The 17,980-nt window shown below is 38.4% G+C and overlaps 4 protein-coding genes across 11 annotated transcripts in view; 2 read left to right on the top strand and 2 right to left on the bottom strand.

The window, feature by feature from the left end:
• Window positions 1–17,980, top strand: part of rdgA (retinal degeneration A) — a 98,613-nt gene that overhangs the window by 34,404 nt on the left and 46,229 nt on the right. The window lies entirely within an intron of this gene.
• The window catches only part of LOC138913911 (uncharacterized), a 105,484-nt gene that overhangs the window by 54,352 nt on the left and 33,152 nt on the right, over window positions 1–17,980 (top strand). The gene's annotated exons all lie outside the window — the stretch shown is intronic.
• Window positions 5,660–7,132, bottom strand: LOC108056062 (farnesol dehydrogenase). Its single transcript, XM_017139687.3, has 2 exons — window positions 6,518–7,132; window positions 5,660–6,078 (listed from the first exon to the last, which is right to left on the bottom strand). Exons 1-2 carry the CDS (start codon window positions 7,088–7,090, stop codon window positions 5,902–5,904), a joined length of 750 nt encoding a protein of 249 aa, XP_016995176.2. The 5' UTR covers window positions 7,091–7,132; the 3' UTR covers window positions 5,660–5,901.
• The window catches only part of LOC108056063 (uncharacterized), a 70,671-nt gene continuing 70,021 nt past the window's right edge, over window positions 17,331–17,980 (bottom strand). For all 3 annotated transcript variants that reach the window (XM_070219138.1, XM_070219139.1, XM_017139688.3), the window contains one exon: window positions 17,331–17,886. In XM_070219138.1, coding sequence (XP_070075239.1) covers window positions 17,359–17,886 — 528 coding nt within the window. In that variant the 3' untranslated portion in view covers window positions 17,331–17,358. The remainder of the gene's footprint in view (window positions 17,887–17,980) is intronic.

Here is a 17,980-nt window from a genome sequence, read left to right as displayed (position 1 = left end):
ACAATTTTCTGGCACCTGAGAAGGCGTGAACGGAAGGCGAGCCCTCAATAATCGCTTAATAATCGATGCCGTATACGCAATTTTTATTGCTGCATGTCTCACATTGCGTGTAATACTCAAGACGATAAAAATAAATGAAATGGGAGTGCTCCAAAAAAAAAAAAAGGAAAAGAGAAATAATAGTTATTAAATGTATTATACTTTAAAGGGATGTCGTCATCCCCGCCGAAGGCTCGAGAGCTCAGGAAGCGACAGCAAAAAGCGGAAACGGAAGCTGGCCCGTCACTCCTCCAGTTCCCTTTGTTATGTGCACACATATTCGTGCTGCTGGTGACTTTTGTGTCGCCACTAAGCGGCTTAGAAGCATCTGAAAGACTGGGAAGCCCTTCATCTAAACGGCACCCGCATTTGCCCAATGATCAACTTTAATATGGGCTCAAGGAGATGCATTTAATTTCCCAAACGAGCTTGCAGAAGCGAAAAATGCATATTTATTCAGTTTACTTGGTTAGGGATTTTATACAAAATTTCCATATTATTTTCAATTATTATCCAAAACATCTTTTGAACTAAATTGCACAATTAAATGAAAAATAATTTTTGGACTTCTAAGTTTTCTCACCATTTAGCCTAACCAAATACCCATTGCCATTAGCATATTTGTCTTAAATATGCCAAGTTTTTCACCCCCTTAAAAGGGAAAAAGCAAGGGTTCTCTTGACGAAACACCAAAGAAAATGAAATAGCACAAAAAGTAGAGGAAAACTTTGGGAGAGAAAAGAAAAACCTGGTTATTATGAGGAAAGGAAACAAGGCTGGAAAACTTTTGGCCCGCTCTCTACTACTCCATTTTTGCTCTGTTTACAATCATTCAACAGAATGCTACAAGTTTTTCCCCAACAGGACCTTTATTTTATTCGCTTAGTTCTCGCGGGCTGCACACAAAGTGAAAGCGGCTGCTGCCAGGAGAAGAAAAGTGAAAAGTTCTTAATCATGTAAACGAAACGTTATGCTGCAATTTATGTGCAAGGGCAAAAAGTTAATACGCCGCACGCGCCATCATCCTGCATCCTTTGGTCCCGGAAAAAGGGGAAAAGGATTTTATATTTTCCGCCTTTTTTACCGCATGTGGGCAAACGTCGTGTAATTCAATAGCGGCAACTGCAATTGCCCCCCGACCATTTACACAGCGAGAAATATTTAATTTTGACTTTGTATGCTGACTTAAACTGAATTGTCTTATTTATTTTAAATTAAAAAGATCGAAAATGATTTATAATTAAAATATATATATATTTTATTTTAACAGATTGTTTATTTAAATACAAAATATTCATTGATCATATAAATAATATTAGATACCATTATCTTAATAAATATTTAATATTACTTCGTTGCATTTATACCAGGCAAATCCTTTGAGCCTGAGGCATAACAAATTGTGCCAATTAATCCTGAATTGTTGTCGATTAGCGATATGCAATATCCTGGCAATACAATTACAATTACCATTACAATATTACAGTATGAACTCGCTGCATTTCAAATCATCCAGCGGCTCTGTTTTTGCTTCATTAAATGCAAATGCAAAGTAAACTGAAGCGAACGTGTTTGCTTGACAATCCCGATTGTCAATGTTTTTGCAGGCATGCAAAGCTCCTCGAGACTCCTTGTTGTAATATTTGTGCAGTTTGATTGTCTCCAAGCAGCAGCAGCATCGTCAGCAGCAGAAGTATTATTTGAACTATTTCCAACGTTTGTGTATGGATTTTATTAAATTTTTGCCGCTCCTCTCTGTCGAAGAAAAAGAGCTGTGCACCTGGGAAATGGGATCTGGGATATAAGAACTGGGATCCAAGGGATTGCCCTTCTAGGGATTGAGCTCAAAACCTCATCAATCAGAAAATGTGCAAAATGTGAGAGCTGAAAACTGAAATCTGAAATGCAGACTGCATCCGACGAGAGGGGACACTGTTTGGCAATTTTCTTGGCACTTATTGTTTGCCTTTGTTTGGCTTGCAAATTGCCTGACAATGACGACGATGGCTGAGCTCTGGGAGCACTTCATTCGGAGCATGACCGAATTTTCACCCGAATGAGGCCGCAAAAATTACTACCACCCCCCGACGCCACGCCCATGGATCAATTTTGATTGACGATTGACAGTCCACAAAAGGGCAATCACGAAAAATGAACGCTCCTAATTGCTGTTGGTTGGGGGGAATATTTAAAAGTGTTAGTCTTGATTTTAACTCATTTTCTGCATTAAATGTTTTGTAATTTTGGAATTAATAATAAATACATAAATAAATTATTAATAATTCGAAAATTGATTATGATTTAAGTTTATTAATTTTTTATTTAAAGCAAGTCTTAATCTTAGTTACTATGCATTAAATTTATAGTTTTTATTTGATTTTAGCTAATTTTTTGCATTAAATATCTTAAAATATTTCTTTTAGAACTTATAATAAATAGATAAATTGTCCATAATTCCAAAAATTGATTATGAGTTAAAGCTTATTAGTTAGGAATTTAGTCCCACAAACCATGCATCGAATTTACTGCCTACTCTTTACTCTTATTATTGAAAACTAGCAAATGCTATTTTCGTTTTGCAATAAAGCCACCGCAAATTTCAATCAAGTCCCTTTGCTTGCTGCCTGCGTATGCAAACCGGATTCGAAAATTTAGTGCCTGGCGATGGCGTAGGCATGAATTGGCTTTGATGGATGCCCGTTTTAATTTCTAGGAATTTCTACGAATTTCTACGAATTTCTACGAGTTTCTCCTCGTCGGCCAACCCGTTCGTGGCCCCAAAGGTCAGCATATATACGTAGTACGTACGTACCTCCACACATATTTGCCACAACTGTCCCAAACAGAATTCCGGGAGTGGCTGTGGGCGTTTTGTCATAAAGTAAATGTCGATAGCAGGGAAAGCTGGTCAAAACACCACCAAAACTAACGGCAACCGCACACGGAAGCTGTGTAGCAGCAGAAATGCACAAGGAAAAGCGGGTGAATGAGGGGGAAGGTGGGTGGAAAATGCCTGGACCTGGCCCAAAAATTCCTCAATTGAGCCACACACACACAATCACACACGAGCGGAGAAAACTGGGGGTCAGACAAAAAAAAAGCGGCTGTAGGGGCCAAGGGCAAAAATGCCATAAACATGTTGCATATTGTTGTGGGCTTTCGCCCCTCCGAAAACCCCCAACAAAACACCGAAAAACCCCTGGATATCAACTGTGGGAGTCTGGCCAAAATGAATTTCACTTAAACGGGTTAAGCCGGCCAAACATTCCCCCGAAAGCTTCCACTTCCAAACAAGCGCATGTTTAAATTGCATTTAAGTTTTAGAGAGCATTTTCGGTTGCAAATAGGAATTCCAAACAAGCTTGGGAACCAAAGGAAATATTTTCCCAAACAATAGGTTGGGGCTATGAACTTGTTTTAGGCTTTAAGCAAAAAGTCCCCTCCAATTTTATAATTCTTTAATTAATAATAATTTTATTATAACAACTATTAAAAGGTGCCAAATATAAATTAACAAACCGTTTACAAATGATAAATAATTTCAAATAGCAATCTATTGGTCCACTCTAATTTTCCAATATTTACTAAAATATATAATCCTTTGCTTAATAATATTTTTGTACAGTTGCACACTGTTCTTTAGAAACTACTTTAATCAGCTAATCAAATTTGTTGTGGCAAATGCCAAGTTTATTCAAATCATCTCGAAGGCCATTGAAGTAAGTCCTAGTTTTCCAGTTTTCACAACCCTATTACCGTTTGTCGAGCTCAAGGGCCTCCTCCTCCTCCACTCCTCGATGACCCTCATCTTTCGCATAAATTTCGTTTAATCCGTTGAGAAGCTATGTAGAGTCTAGTCTCTCCTTTGGCTTCAATTTAAAGAGGCCCGAAGAAAATGCACTGCCAACGGGGGAAGGGAAACGGGGGAAAATATTTTGCATGCTGGTTGGCAGACAAACTTTGGCGCTCTATATGACATTTGTTATAAATTTAATTAAAACAAAATGCCCGGAAATGAGTGAAGTACGGCGCGTCGGCAGGGAGGGGAGGTCGGATTTTCTTGGGGATCTGCCAAAACAAAAGGAAACTGACAGGCAAACTGGCATCTTCCTTGGCAACGCTGGGAAAATAACACATATCACACAAGGTTTCCTAAAACCTAAAATGCTCCTGTTTAAATTGTGAAAAACTTTTCTTTTTATTAAATTTTGGTAATATGATATTACATATTTTGAAAAATATTATTGAGCACATGCAAATAATTCTTCTCTTATATTTCCTTCAATTTGTTTCGCTAATAAAATGTAGCTTAAAGTTTAAACAAAAGCAAAAATATTCTTCTTAGACGGGAATTCGAGGGAAAGGCGCACACATGTCATTAAAAGGTTCGAAAAAAGTTTCCGCCTCAGCCAAAAAACAGAAGAGAGAGGCAAAAAAAGGTTATACCGCCGAAACCGAAAACTTTTCCTGTTCGCAGCGCAGCGCCCTAAAATGAAATAAAATAATTACGTTGAGATAATATGGGTCCTGTACATGACGCCTCGTATCTCGTATCGCCTCGAATTTTTGACTTAAGCCCCGCGCGAAAGTTTGCGGCGCTAATGTTGGAAATTTGTTAATTTTATGTGGACCTCGAAGCGAGTGCAATTACATGGCCCACTGAGGCCGTGGTCCTAAGTACCAAATCGTGTCGCGAAACGATGCGTATACGTAATATTCAACTCGACTAAGCCCTAGTGGCCATTCATTCGACTGGCTGATTCTGTTCCTAGAGAATTTATTCGCCCGATTGCCAAAAAGGAAATATATTTTAAAATTAATTCCATGATTATGTGGTGGCGGCAAACAACTTTCGGGCAAACGCACGCAAAAGTTTGTTTAGCCAAACTATTTTGGCCACAACTAAAAGCATATCTCAAACTTTGTTTTTTTGCTTTTTTTTTAATGATAGCTTGGTGGACACATGACTTAATTTAATCACATGAAACGAAATTTAAGTCTATGTCATAATTGAATTTATTTGATTTAATTTAAGTTGATTTCAAAGTTTTTTAGATGTTTTAGGTAATTATTTGTTTAGAAACTGTTTTACCATGAAAGACAAGGGCAATAAATGTTAGAGTGGTTTTTCGGTTCTTCTCTTTTGATGGTTAAATTAATTAGGAACATTTTCAATATATTCACTTCGTGCTGAAAGGTTCATTTAATTTATTAAATAAATATTAGAGTAGTTCATCGAGAAAGTGAAGCGAAGTGTTTCTTCAAATATTTATAAAATGTATTTAAAATGTTCAATATTTTCTTTTCGCGCTGAACGATACAATTAATTTATTAAGGGTCTTCTTGGTACACCCAATGCATTTCCCGGAAACTTTTCCGAACTACCTTCACTGGGTGGGTGTGAGAAATTACAGGCTGCATTATTAACCAACGAAAGTTCGCAGTGCCGCCCCTTTGGGAAACACTTGCATATTTATGAAGTGTCCCCGATGCCGTTTGATGACTTTATCGACTTTGTTAACTCGTTACCGATACCCCATGAATTTTTAACCAGTCCTAGGCAAATATGTGCCACAGTCCATGCAAAAGTATCGATTCCCCGTGTCCGAAAACCGAGCTGTTGTTAATTTACAAAGCTGAATTATTTATTTGGCTTGTGGAAAAGTATAAAAGTGCTGAACAAATAGCCATAACAGTTACAGTTACAATAAAGCTAAAACGAAACGAGGTGAGGTGTGTAAACACAATTTTGTGGTCAAAAGCAACGGGTCGTTCCCCCTTCATTTGATTGTTATGGCGGTCGTCGTTGGCTTAATCTCGGGGGCTGCGTTATCAGTTATCGGGGCCATCGGCAATCAGGAATCAGAAGTACTCGCCCACCGCCCGCAGCGTTATCTGCTCCACCTGGGTGTGCGGCGGCGTCGATAGGGCGTACAGTACAGCCTGGGCCACGTCGTCCGCCTGCAGGATGACCTCGCCCAGCTTGGCCTTCGTCTCCTCCGGCACGATCTCGGTGGCCACCCAGCCGGGATTGATGCTCTGCGGGATAATATATATAAATAATATTTTTTTAATGTCTTGCGTTCTCGCGGAATTATTCTTATAAAATTTAATAAACTGAGGAATTTATTTAAAATGTTTTTAAGAGTGCATTTAATATTTTGCAAAGTCCTTCGTGCTCGGGGAATATATATTTTTATTAAATTTAAAGCATTGAAATATTTAAAAAATTATTTGAAACCTCTCTAGCGAAGTATCACTGTTCAAAAACAGATGTTCTTATCAAAATAAGGTTTTAGTATTTATGGGATCTTAATAGTCTTCAGCACCAACATTTTTAAACGTTTTACAAAATGGAAAGTTGTAAAAGATGATTTTATTCAAATTAACTTAAAAAGTGATTTATAAATATTCATTAAAATGAGTTTTTGTGCAAAAAAGAAATGTTAATATTTTATTGAAAGTTCTAAATACTCACCGTGGTCTTGATCTTCGATCCTTTTTGGATCAGCTCCTGCCGGCAGATCTCGTGGACGGCGGTCAGTGCAAATTTGCTCGGTGTGTAGGCGTTGAGGCTCTCGTCCACCGGATCCGGTTTATAGCCAGCCACACCGGCGGTACTGTTCACAAAGAACAGGTGGCCGGCCACCTGGCGACGCCTCATACTGCCGGCGGCCAGCTTGGTGCAGTAGATGCTGCCCATAAGATTCGTCTGCAGGATGTTGCCAATTTCCTGGGTGGGCATATCGATAAGCTGGCCACCCAGCACGATGCCGGCATTATTGATCATCACATCGATGCCCCCGAGCTCTTTTTCAATCCAAGCGAAGGCGCTGTCCACTTGGGCCTCCTGCGAGACATCGCAGCTGTGCTGATGGAATCTCCCCCGCTGATCCGCCGGCAGGGATTGCCTTAGCTTCTCCAGGCGATCGGTGCGACGGGCCAGGCCTACAACTTGCAGGCCGGCGGCCACCAGGAGACGGGCACAGGCCGCTCCGATCCCCGAACTGGCGCCACTTATAACGGCCACGCGATTCTGCCAACGATCCATTGCTCTCGAATTCCGGCGATCAACTGAGTCCGCAGTTCAGCCGAGGATCGGGTTATATGCCTTGGGTTTCGGCTTATCACTCTCGCGGTAGCCCGCTCTCTCTCTTTCTTTTTACACTCGAAAAAATGCATTACAAAATCTGGAACTAAAGCTTTCATTGGAACATTTTAATAATATTAAAAATGTAATTATTCACAGTGAGTTTTGGGAGCTTACCTTTTATTTAATATTAAATAAGAAATTCAAAAATATTTATCACAAAATCTCAGATTAAATATTTTATTGGAACCTCAATTCTTGTAGCTTTAATTTAATTAAAACCCTTTTTAATACATTTTGTAATTATTAAAAACATAATTTATCACAGAGAGGTTATGAGTTTTTCCTTTATTTATTACACATAGCATAAACAAAATTAGAGACAACTTATTTTTTCTTTTGTAGGTTAGCTCTTTTTCTTTAGGTGTATTTTTCGAAAGTATGTAAAAGCCATTCTCATGACGTGTCTTTCGTTACTTTGAACAGACCATCCGATCAGTGGGGCTGCTGACAACAGATGTTGTTTTGCCTTATCAACCCCACTGAATTCATAATGATAACCACTGATTCAAGGGCCAAAGAAGTGTTTGTTGACTTAAGCAGGCATTACAAATTTTGCAAAGTTTAAAAATTAAATAAATTTAATTAGCAATTATAATGCAATTTTCAATGCCTATTATATTTTATCGGGAATTAAAATAGTTAAAAAAATGCAATATAAAAAGCAATATTAATCATTTAAAAACTAAATAAAATGTAAAAGCAATACAAATGCAGTTTTTAAAGCCTAGTTTACTTTATTAGCCATTAATTTTATTAATTAAGTGATTTTTTTAGCCAGTAGATTTGGTATCCTGAAACTTTCAGCAAGACTCGCTCTTTTTAGCCAGCCTCCTTGACTCCCTAGAATTTTTCCATGCATTTAAGGCGGGCCATTAAAAAGGCCAGCACGCAATGCAGTTAAATGGCGCCTCAAGTTATGGCCCACACACACACATTCACAACTGCAGTGGGTTGCATGAATGTATGAATGTGTGGGTTTCTGGTTTATCGCCCAGCACACGCTTGACATATTTTTTTTTTATTTTTATGCCCCGCTCGTAACATTCAAGAGATGCTTAAATGGCAACAATAAGGCAACAAAGGGAAATCCATCCTCGTCCCTTGAGAAAGTGGGTCTGATGTATATCCATGCACCATACAGTTGCAACATGTTGCAAGTGCCGATGCCCATCAAATCGCAACAACTGGGGCCATTTTGCCAGCACTTTATCATGCAATTACTCACGCAAATGATGACAGAGAGTTTCAGCTTTAGCTTCGGCAAAACAAACTATGCAATAAACACACAGACGCTAAGGACATACAAATTGTCCTTTCTGCAAGCGATTCTGATTAACCATCCATCCGAGGAGCTCATCAATACAGCATGCCCCATTAAATTGATGCCGAGCAATTTGTTTGGATTTCTCCCTATCTGACTTCTAACATTTTTTCATTTTTTCGTTGTCGTCGAGACTCGCTCAATTTAAATCGAAACGTGTCAATCGTTAGTGGAATGTCTTCACCTTTCTCTGCTGAATTTTTTATCCCACGCATTTTATTTAATTCATATTTCATACTAGTAAATATTAAAACAAATAGAAATTCAACGAATTTTGTTGTTTAAAAAAATCCCCAGAACGGTTTATCCCCAAAAACCTTGAAAATACCTTTATATATCAACAAGGTAACATATAGTATGTGAAATAAAAAACCATGACGTGCTGGATATTTAAAACTGACAGCTGCCAAAATGAACAACAAAAAAGCTTAGAAAAACAGAGAAAAACTGAAAAAAGCGGATAAAAGCTGGAAAAGGATAAGCTTACAAATTGAATGCACTAAAATTAAACCACTTTTTGCTGGTTTCTAGTTTCCAACTCAACTAAATGAGTGTGCTGTCAATGACAACATAGTTGAAATGAAAACAAGTCAAATTAAAAATAAATATTGACTTCTAACAAAGAGAGAGAGCAGGACTCAAAGTGATTTCGGGTCTTTAATGTTATTATAAATGGAGTATTGAAATGGACAAATGGGTTTGAAATGTCAGTAGTAAACATATTTATGTTCTACTATAATAATATTTAAATATTTTTCAGCTTTTGTTGGTAAATTCTTTTTAAAATAGGTTTATTTGGCCAATTATTTTCCACTTGGCTTCAGCTATTCAAATTAATAAATATTTTCCATACTTGGCTGCAAGATTTATTAAATTCCTCTTGTTGGTTTTCCCACTTTTCTTGGTAAAAGTTGAAGTAGGTGAGTTAACCACTTGACCGACATTTTGTAATTTAAATTAGCAATAGGAGAATGCTGCTGCATACAAAATATTACAAATAAATATTTTAATCGTTAAATCTCTCTTTAAATCAATTTTCCTGTTTTCTGCTTGACTTTTCCTTTCACATATGACTTCTCTGAACCAAAATCAAAGTCAAACCTTTGGCCAAAAATCGTTGGTCTGCAAGTCCCTTGACCACTGACCAAATGGGCCCCTTTGGAACTTTTCCGCCTTTCTTTTTCACATGCGAAAGTTTACACTTGCAGTGGATTTTCACCAGCTGCCTGGCTGTCTTCTCTTCTCTCCTTTTCTTTTCTGCCTTATAATGGCACCGAAATGGGATCGAAAGGGCGGAAAAGGCGGAGCAGTGTGGAAAAGTCCATGGAAAATGAGGGAACAGTCGAAGGCCACTGGCATAATAATTCTTGTGCTTAAAAGGAGTTTCTGCGCTTTAAGATGTTGTTGTTGTTATTTTTGCATTGTGAATGCAAGGGGTGGAAAATGCAGGGGATGGAAAAAGGAACAGCGGAGTTTTCCGAGGGACCTTCAGCCATTAGTGGGCATGAGATTCATGTGCTGCTTTAGTTCAACAGGATCCATAAAATTAACGCTGAATGAAGCGAGCTCCGAGCTTCACAGGATGCAACAATGTCTTCTGCCTTACATTCTTCTTCCTTTTCACCCATTTTTCACCCCCACCACCCTTACCACCCTTTGTGTTTTGTGTGTGTGTAATGAATGTGAGTAAAGTAAAGTAAAGGCCAAACAATAACAGGAAAATCTACTCACAGGACAAGACAATTGCGGCAACAATGTTTTTGGTTTTTCCCCGCTGTCCGTATTTTTTTGCCTGCCATTTCGCTGCTGTTTTTCCTCCTTTTGTTGGTCATTTAGGAGCTCATTTTGTGGTCTCATTAATGCGTGTGTATGTGTGTGTGGGCCAAGAAAATAAGTGGTTGAGGGCAAGTTAACAAATAATGACCGTTGAGATCTCGCCTGGTTGCGGGGGCATTCAAATTACATCATGATATATGCAATACGGTCATAAAAACATTAATACTTTTGGCATCTGTACATTAATGAAGGAAGTAAAGTGTCTTAATTTTTAGCTATGAGAAAATAAGGAAGCTAACTTGCAGATTTCACAAACAGAAACAATGAACTATAAAAAAAATATCATAAAGATTATTTAAGTTCATGTATTTTCAATTAAAAATTTGCATATTCGCAATTGGAGTTTCATATTTAAAGATATTTAATTCTATCTTTTACCCTCCCCAATTTACATTTAAAATTTCACCCTTCCACTTAAGCTCCTTTCACAAATCATTTAGATTAGTTGGCCGCTGGACGATGGGTTAATTAGCCCATCCTTCGCCTAAAAGGTGGACAAGCAGGCAAGTGTTCCACTTCCGCTTTTTCGCTTTTCCGCTTTTCAGACATTTTCACCCAGTTTTCGCCCTGCCAGCTTTTGGGCTTGGCCATCGCTTTTCTTTGCATTTTTCGTATTTTTCTTATTATTTTTGTGTTTTTTTTTTACACTTAACTCAATTTGTTGAGCCAAATAAAGTACACTGCACGGCCACGCCCGCTGACAAGCTTTATTGGGGGCAAATGCCGTGGGGAACTAAAGGTATAGAAAACAAGAGAGAACGCTATAGTCGGGTGCCCCGACTATCAGATACCCGTTACTCAGCTAAAGGAAGTGCGAAGGAGATCGAGATAAAAACTTTGATCTGCCGTAACTTTTTAACGAATGGTCCGATTTAAAAAATTTCTTATACATTTCGATAGGTATTGATAAACACCATAAAACTGCATTTTTACTTTTCCGAAATATTGAAATTTTTAAAATCGTATATAAGCGATTGTGGGCGTTAGAGGGGGCGTGGCACCCTTTTGAAACAAACTTGCGCTGCGTAGGAACTCCCAGAATCTGCATGCAAAGTGTCAATCTTCTAGCTTTTATAGTTTCCGAGATCTCAGCGTTCATACAGACAGACAGACGGACAGACGGACAGACGGACAGACAGACGGACAGACGGACAGACGGACATGGCTAGATCGACTCGGCTAGTGATCCTGATCAAGAATATATATAGTTTATAGGGTCGGAAACGCTTCCTTCTACCTGTTACATACTTTTGCACGAATCTAGTATACCCTTTTACTCTACGAGTAACGGGTATAATTATTGCTCAACGGAAAACAATTATTTTGTGCCGGCTTTTTCTCTGTTTTTCTTTTTTTCCTCTCTGGCGGGGCCATTAATGTGAGACGTGCTGAGGGCCCCAACGCCCCCCGCCCCCAAGGGGATATTCCCAGGTGGGCGTGGCATCGGTTGGTATCGTGTAATCTGAATATTGCCGTGACTCGCCTGCACCTACCACTAAGTACTAAGTCAGCGAGCTCCTTTAACTCCTTTCTCCTCTCTCTCTTCTCAGCCAAATTGCATTTGCTTTTGGCCATTTAGGGTTATCGACTTTGAAGGGCCTCACCCTCGAAAAGTTGGTGGCTGAAAGCCAGGAAGCAGCCGGGATTTGCTATTCACTTTTGATGATTTATTAAAAGGTATTTTGGTATTTTGATAAAATAATTGTTTAACCATCTACCATAAATAATGTTCAGAAATATTTTTTGAAGTCTTTTAAAAAACTCCCTAATAAAATATTAAATAAAATTAAACTATCTGATTCTTAAAGGCCATAAAAAAGTCGCCTTTGGCGTGAACAGAGGGCCGTCGAAAATATTTCATTTTTATTATTTGTTCTCTTGTTTTGCGCTTTGAAGGTTTTTCTCCTTGCGGCCACATGGCGTATGTGTGATATTTGGTAATGCGTGTAATTAAGCAACACGTTCTCGTTTTCTACCTACCTTTCTACCCGGTTGGCTAGCAACTTCCGCTGGATGTTTTTGCTGCGAAACATGAAACTCTAATTACCAGAAAATGCCCAGAAAGGAAACTGCCAAAAAAAATAAACGACGAACGAAAGGACGACGAGTGTGGGCTCTCGTTTATGCTTTTCACTTTTCGAGCGAATTGAATCCGCAATATCCAGCCGCAGGCCGGGATGGAAAATTGAGGGTGAGCCTTGCTGACGAATGTACCCCGAACTGGACTAGAAAACGAAAACCGGAGTCCGTTTTCCCGGATTTGATGAATAGAATCGGCGCCCACACACATCCCGTCAGTGATGAAGAGCGGGGCCAAAATTGCGTTTTGTACCTGGGAAAGCTCGTTATTTTTGGCCGTGAAACATGAAACGTAAATTACAAAATGCTTAATTAGATCGTTTATCAAGTGATTGAAACAAAACTAACCCACAATTCATACCTATAGTTATTAGGCAAAAAATTGCTTGGTTTTTAAAATCACTTTAAAATTTTAAATGTTAAATAATATTGACTTTGTTTAACAGGAATTAATATATATGTTAAAATTATGTTTTTTTTTGACGTTAGTTGGAAACTTGGATAGAAGTTTTCTCATCACTAACCGGATATCATTATGCAATGGCTAATGGACAGGTGGGCGGCAGATGGATGGTCAATTATCACCGGTGCTCCCCAGAGTCGCATTATAATTTGCCATCTGTCTCGGGACGATACTCCTCGGCATAGGTCAATCTGAGAATAAATGTAGGAAGCCACTAGCTTTATATACGACTGGGAGCCCTTGTCTTGCTCATTGGTGACTATTAAATGCGCAATTAATTGGCGCCGGGTCTGCCAGATGCCTAATGAGCGGGAAAGGGTTAAGGATGGTTTGGCTTTCCCCAAATGACAGATTAAAGCTAACGACTCCAATGCCTATCCTGAATCCTAGGAAAAATTTTCTTTCATTTGTTTGAGCGAATTTCCTATATTATTGAGGCACCTCAAACGACTATATTTTTGTATTTCATCTCGATTTCATATTTATTGTACAACCAATAATATTTCGTAGCATAAATCAACACTAAAATCGCAATCAGCAATATGTCAATGATTTTTTGCCACCAGTTTTTGCTTTGATATAGCCGCAATATATCATACTTTTTTCCGATCCGTTCGCATACGCTTTGACTGACTTTTAATATATTTGCGCATTTTCCTTGTAGTTTTTCATATTTGCTCGCGAATATTCGCGGTATTAATTTCCACCGCCTGCACCGGATAATTAAAAATAAAATCAGGCAAGCGTATGAAATAAAGAAATAAATTCTGCAGTGTGCTTTTAGGCGTTGTCCGTTGCTGTCGTCACTTCCGGTTAATATCATGGCGTCGGTGGAGCGGTACTGTTGCATCTGTGTGGGCGGTTGAAATGTGGCTGGTGGAATAAGCACTGCGGCGTGGGCTAAATAAACGTTAAAGTCGTTTCGCTTGCGATTACGCAAAGTGACGCGAACATTGAGAGAAAAATGTTACAAATATTTTAAAAATATTTCAATATTTATTGAACTTATGAGCTGAGCACCCCTGGTTTAAATCTCATTAAAATTATGATAATTTTCATTTCTTAATTTTTATTCGATATTATTCGACTTTTCTTGTTCTCTGTATTTTTATAAGAATGTTCGCTCAGTGCACCAATGACAGCCGTAAAGTGAACATACTAAATGTTAACTCAGCGGCAAGTTATTGATGTGACAACTGCTTGGCGACGGCAGTTTCCATTTAAATGCACTCAACCTGCGGTTTTCAGTTAGTATACCTATAAGCTATACCTACCACTATAGTTTACAGGGAGGGCCAAGTGAAATTGCTTGCTTAGATGTAGCAAAGAAAATGTAAAACAGATTTTTGAATGCATTTTTTACTTTTAGTGTTACCAACCAACTTTGTTGACTAACTTCAATTACTGTCCTCAATGGCAGCAAGTAGTTTATAACTATTTCTGAACTCATTACCATTATTATATTCTCAGTAGTCAATTAAGATTTCTTAAGCCCTTTCTCACTGTTTCCTACTGTTGCAATTGCCGCGAGAAAGTTGTCACTTAAGTTTTGTTCCCAAGTAATTTATGCCATGACTGCAGTTGTCCCTTTAATATGCTGATTACTGCAGCGATACTCGCCAATTATATTTCATTAGTGCCAGCTGGAGGATTCGCAAGATTCAGAAACTCATCGAGAGAACTTTGTCGTTTGCTAGCAGGTGGTAGTCGTGGAAATATGAGAACCGACTTTCGGCCTCCTGCCGTCCACTTTGACCTGTTTGTCCCCCGGCCATCCTTTTGTTAAGGATGTTCTGGGATGGCTTTAAATAGCCATTTTGGACCTGGTTGTCATGGTGCATCATGTGCCGCCTATCGATTCAGTCGCCTGTGCAACGGAAGTTGGGATTTTTGCGATAATCCGAACGTATTGCCAAATGTCATAGATCACCCAATTGAAATGTCGATTGCCAGGCGAATCCGTTAATTAGGAAGGTTATGCTGCCATGGGACTTTCGTTTGTGATTTTTTTTTTGGAATTTAAGAGAATTGCAAATTTAACGAGAATTATTGTAGCTTAAAGAATTTAATTTTATAAATTATTTCTAAAAATCACTGGAATTATTCGGTAAAAGTCTTTAACTATAACTTTTTGGGAATCTGTTTATAAACATTAGACTAAAATTTTTTAGCAATATCCAACATTTCGCAAACGACTCCAACTTACAAACACTTACCAACACTGGAGCCCCATTTAGTGGTATGCTACAAATCACCGCTCGGAGACAGCTCCGCCCCCAAAACTGAATCGCGACCAATCTACTGAGTGTTAGCATCTGTGACTGGCTCCGAACTGTTGTTGCCAGTAAATAAACTGGCCAAATTTGTCTAATGCGAACTCCCAACTCCCAAACTCCCATTTCTCAAGCCCCGGGGAACTCCCCCTTTTTTTGGGGGCCATTGTCTTTGCTTGCCGCTCTGTGCTCTCTGTGCATAATTCACGAGTTCAAATTGCCAAACGCCACATAAATGTACAAACAGGCACGTATTTATATATCTTGCCATCTCCCCAACCCCGCCCCCAAAAAGGGCGTGCCCCTCTTTCTTATTCAGTGGGGTTTATGCGGACAATTGGAGCCAGCATTATAGTAATGAAGGCAGGAAGTCTTAAATATTTTGTAGACAAACTTTGCTTTCGCTTGATTATCAAAACAAAAATCAAAAAATATTTAAAATATCTGTGTTTCTGTTAAATATTTCTATTTTTACCAGATTAATACCTACGTATTTTTCTTTTTTTATTATTATCTATTATTATTATCTATTATTATTATCTAAATGATAACCAACATTTATTTATCATTTATTAAAAAATTACACTAAAATTTCAGCTATGTGTGTAAAATCTTGTATTTATGCTGTGAAATGCCTTAGCTTCTTAAACCACCTTTTAAGCTACTATCACTCCAACCGCAGTTGTTTAAAATATATATACAATATAGGTTAGGTCGCCGCTTTGCCTCTGCGGCTTGCATGCCAATTTTATGTTTTAATAATAAGTCTCTGGCATGCAAGCGTCGCATATTTTATGCCAACTGTTGGTGGGCTGCGGGGATGGGGATTCCAGGTAAAATGGAGGGGTTGCCCAAGGCGGACTCACCTGGAGTCATTCAGTCAGCTAGACCTTCATTCATTTTAGTTCACTTCAGCTTTAGCTTCGTGTTTATTTTTAACCCAATTGTTTTTTTCCCCTCCACTAAGGAATTTATTCCACCCCAAGATGATTTTGAAATATATCTCCTGGAGTGTCATTTTGCACCTGAAATGTTTACAATATTTAACAGCTGCACCGAATATTGATTAAAAATTCAAGCAACAACGAGCGAAATATGGAACATAGTTGCACTTTTTGAATTTTCGAGTGCGTGCGGTCATGCAAAATGCAAATGCAAGTATGAAATATGAAATATGATTGCCGCAATTTTGTGACCAGTCGCCCATTCCCACGATCGGACGGTCAACCGGTGGATGGTAGAGTAAATATTTGGGGCGCGGCTCCCGAAATTGGAAAATTAAAATTTTAATGGGTTTTTTAAAACATGTTTAAACAATTAGATTGATTTTAAACGATTATACATTTTTGTATGTTTTATAACCTAATTTATTAAATTATTATATTTGTAATTTTAAATTTATGTTTCGAAACACTAATATTTATTTCGGAATATTTTTTAAACTTACATGAAATCTACAATTTAGCCAAATTGAAATATTTAATAAATTCGGTTTCAAAATCCTATATTATAAATTCAAAAATATTTTGTGCAACCTAAAACCACTGCAACTCGACTGCATCTCGAATGAATATCTCTCTTTTTGCTGATTTGTGGTTACTGCCAGTTGCTTTTCCATATAAATATATATATGCGTACGTATAAGGGGTGTGAGTGTCGCTCGTAGCTCGTATAAATTTTCCTTTCCATTTTTAATTCGCACTTAATTAAAAATCCTTCGCTGACGTGCGACACGCACGGGTTTAAACCGCCTTAACCCGAGTTCAACCTCAATCCCGACCAGACCCTCTGACAATTGAAACTTGCTTTCTGTTTTTACAATTGAAGAGGGAAAAACATGAACAGGATTTTTTTGTTTGTGTTGATTCCCCACTTTTATTACTAATTTAAATGTAAATGCAAAATATTATAAATAAAAGATTAACATGTAAAATATAAGAAAAAAAATATTTTACTAAAAACTAACACTAGAAACTAACAATAACCGTTTTTTATAAATCTGGTTTTATCAACCCTATGAAAAATACCAAAATTAAAAAAAACCTTTACACTGATAACTTTTGGGTAAATGCGGAGATTTCTAACAAGACTTATAGACAAAATTACAAAAAAAAAAACTCTTTAGCCAACCAACAATCTATTTAAAAATAACACATAAAATTTCTGATAACTTTGTGGTTAATTTGGGAGACTTTTAGCAAGACTTATAGATAGTGGCATTGATCTCATAGTGGCACAGAGCCCTCTTGGTGACCTTGTCCTTGGGACTCAGGGCGAAGACGGTGCCCTCGAGGGTGTACAGTGTATTCGGGTGGTACATGAACTTCAGGATCGCCGTTTCCGGCGGCACTTGGATGCGATTCATCACGTATACGCCCTGTTTCAAGGGACAGGCGAGGCTCATATTGCTGGCGCCCTTCGAGAGCATCAGCTTGGCCACGTTGTTCCAGGCGGAGACGTGGCGAATGTATTTCCAGAAGTCGCAGGTCTTAGTCGTTGAATTGTAGAGGGTTCGCGGCAATTCCGCTCGACTCGCCGAGGCGCCGGAACTCCTTTTTCGCGGATGCTGCAAAAGGACGAGGTGCCACAACGGAATGGCCACATCCTGACGCACCGTCGTCACCGAGGACATCGAGTTGTTCTTCTCGAACATGTTGATCTTCAGCCCGTAGTTGGGCGTATCCCAGGACTTGGCGCCCACCAGCTTCATCATGTAGCAGTGCTATTGGAAAAATTAGTTGAGCTAATTATTTTGCAATCAAAATAATTATGTAATTTAAATTGCAAAAATTCTGAAACAACTCATTTCTTCTTAG

The sequence above is a fragment of the Drosophila takahashii genome, chromosome X (assembly GCF_030179915.1).
Source record: "Drosophila takahashii strain IR98-3 E-12201 chromosome X, DtakHiC1v2, whole genome shotgun sequence".
Taxonomy (NCBI): Eukaryota; Metazoa; Arthropoda; class Insecta; order Diptera; family Drosophilidae; genus Drosophila; species Drosophila takahashii.
The sequence above is the reverse complement of the archived record's forward strand: the minus strand, read 5'-3'. Positions and strand labels throughout refer to the sequence as shown.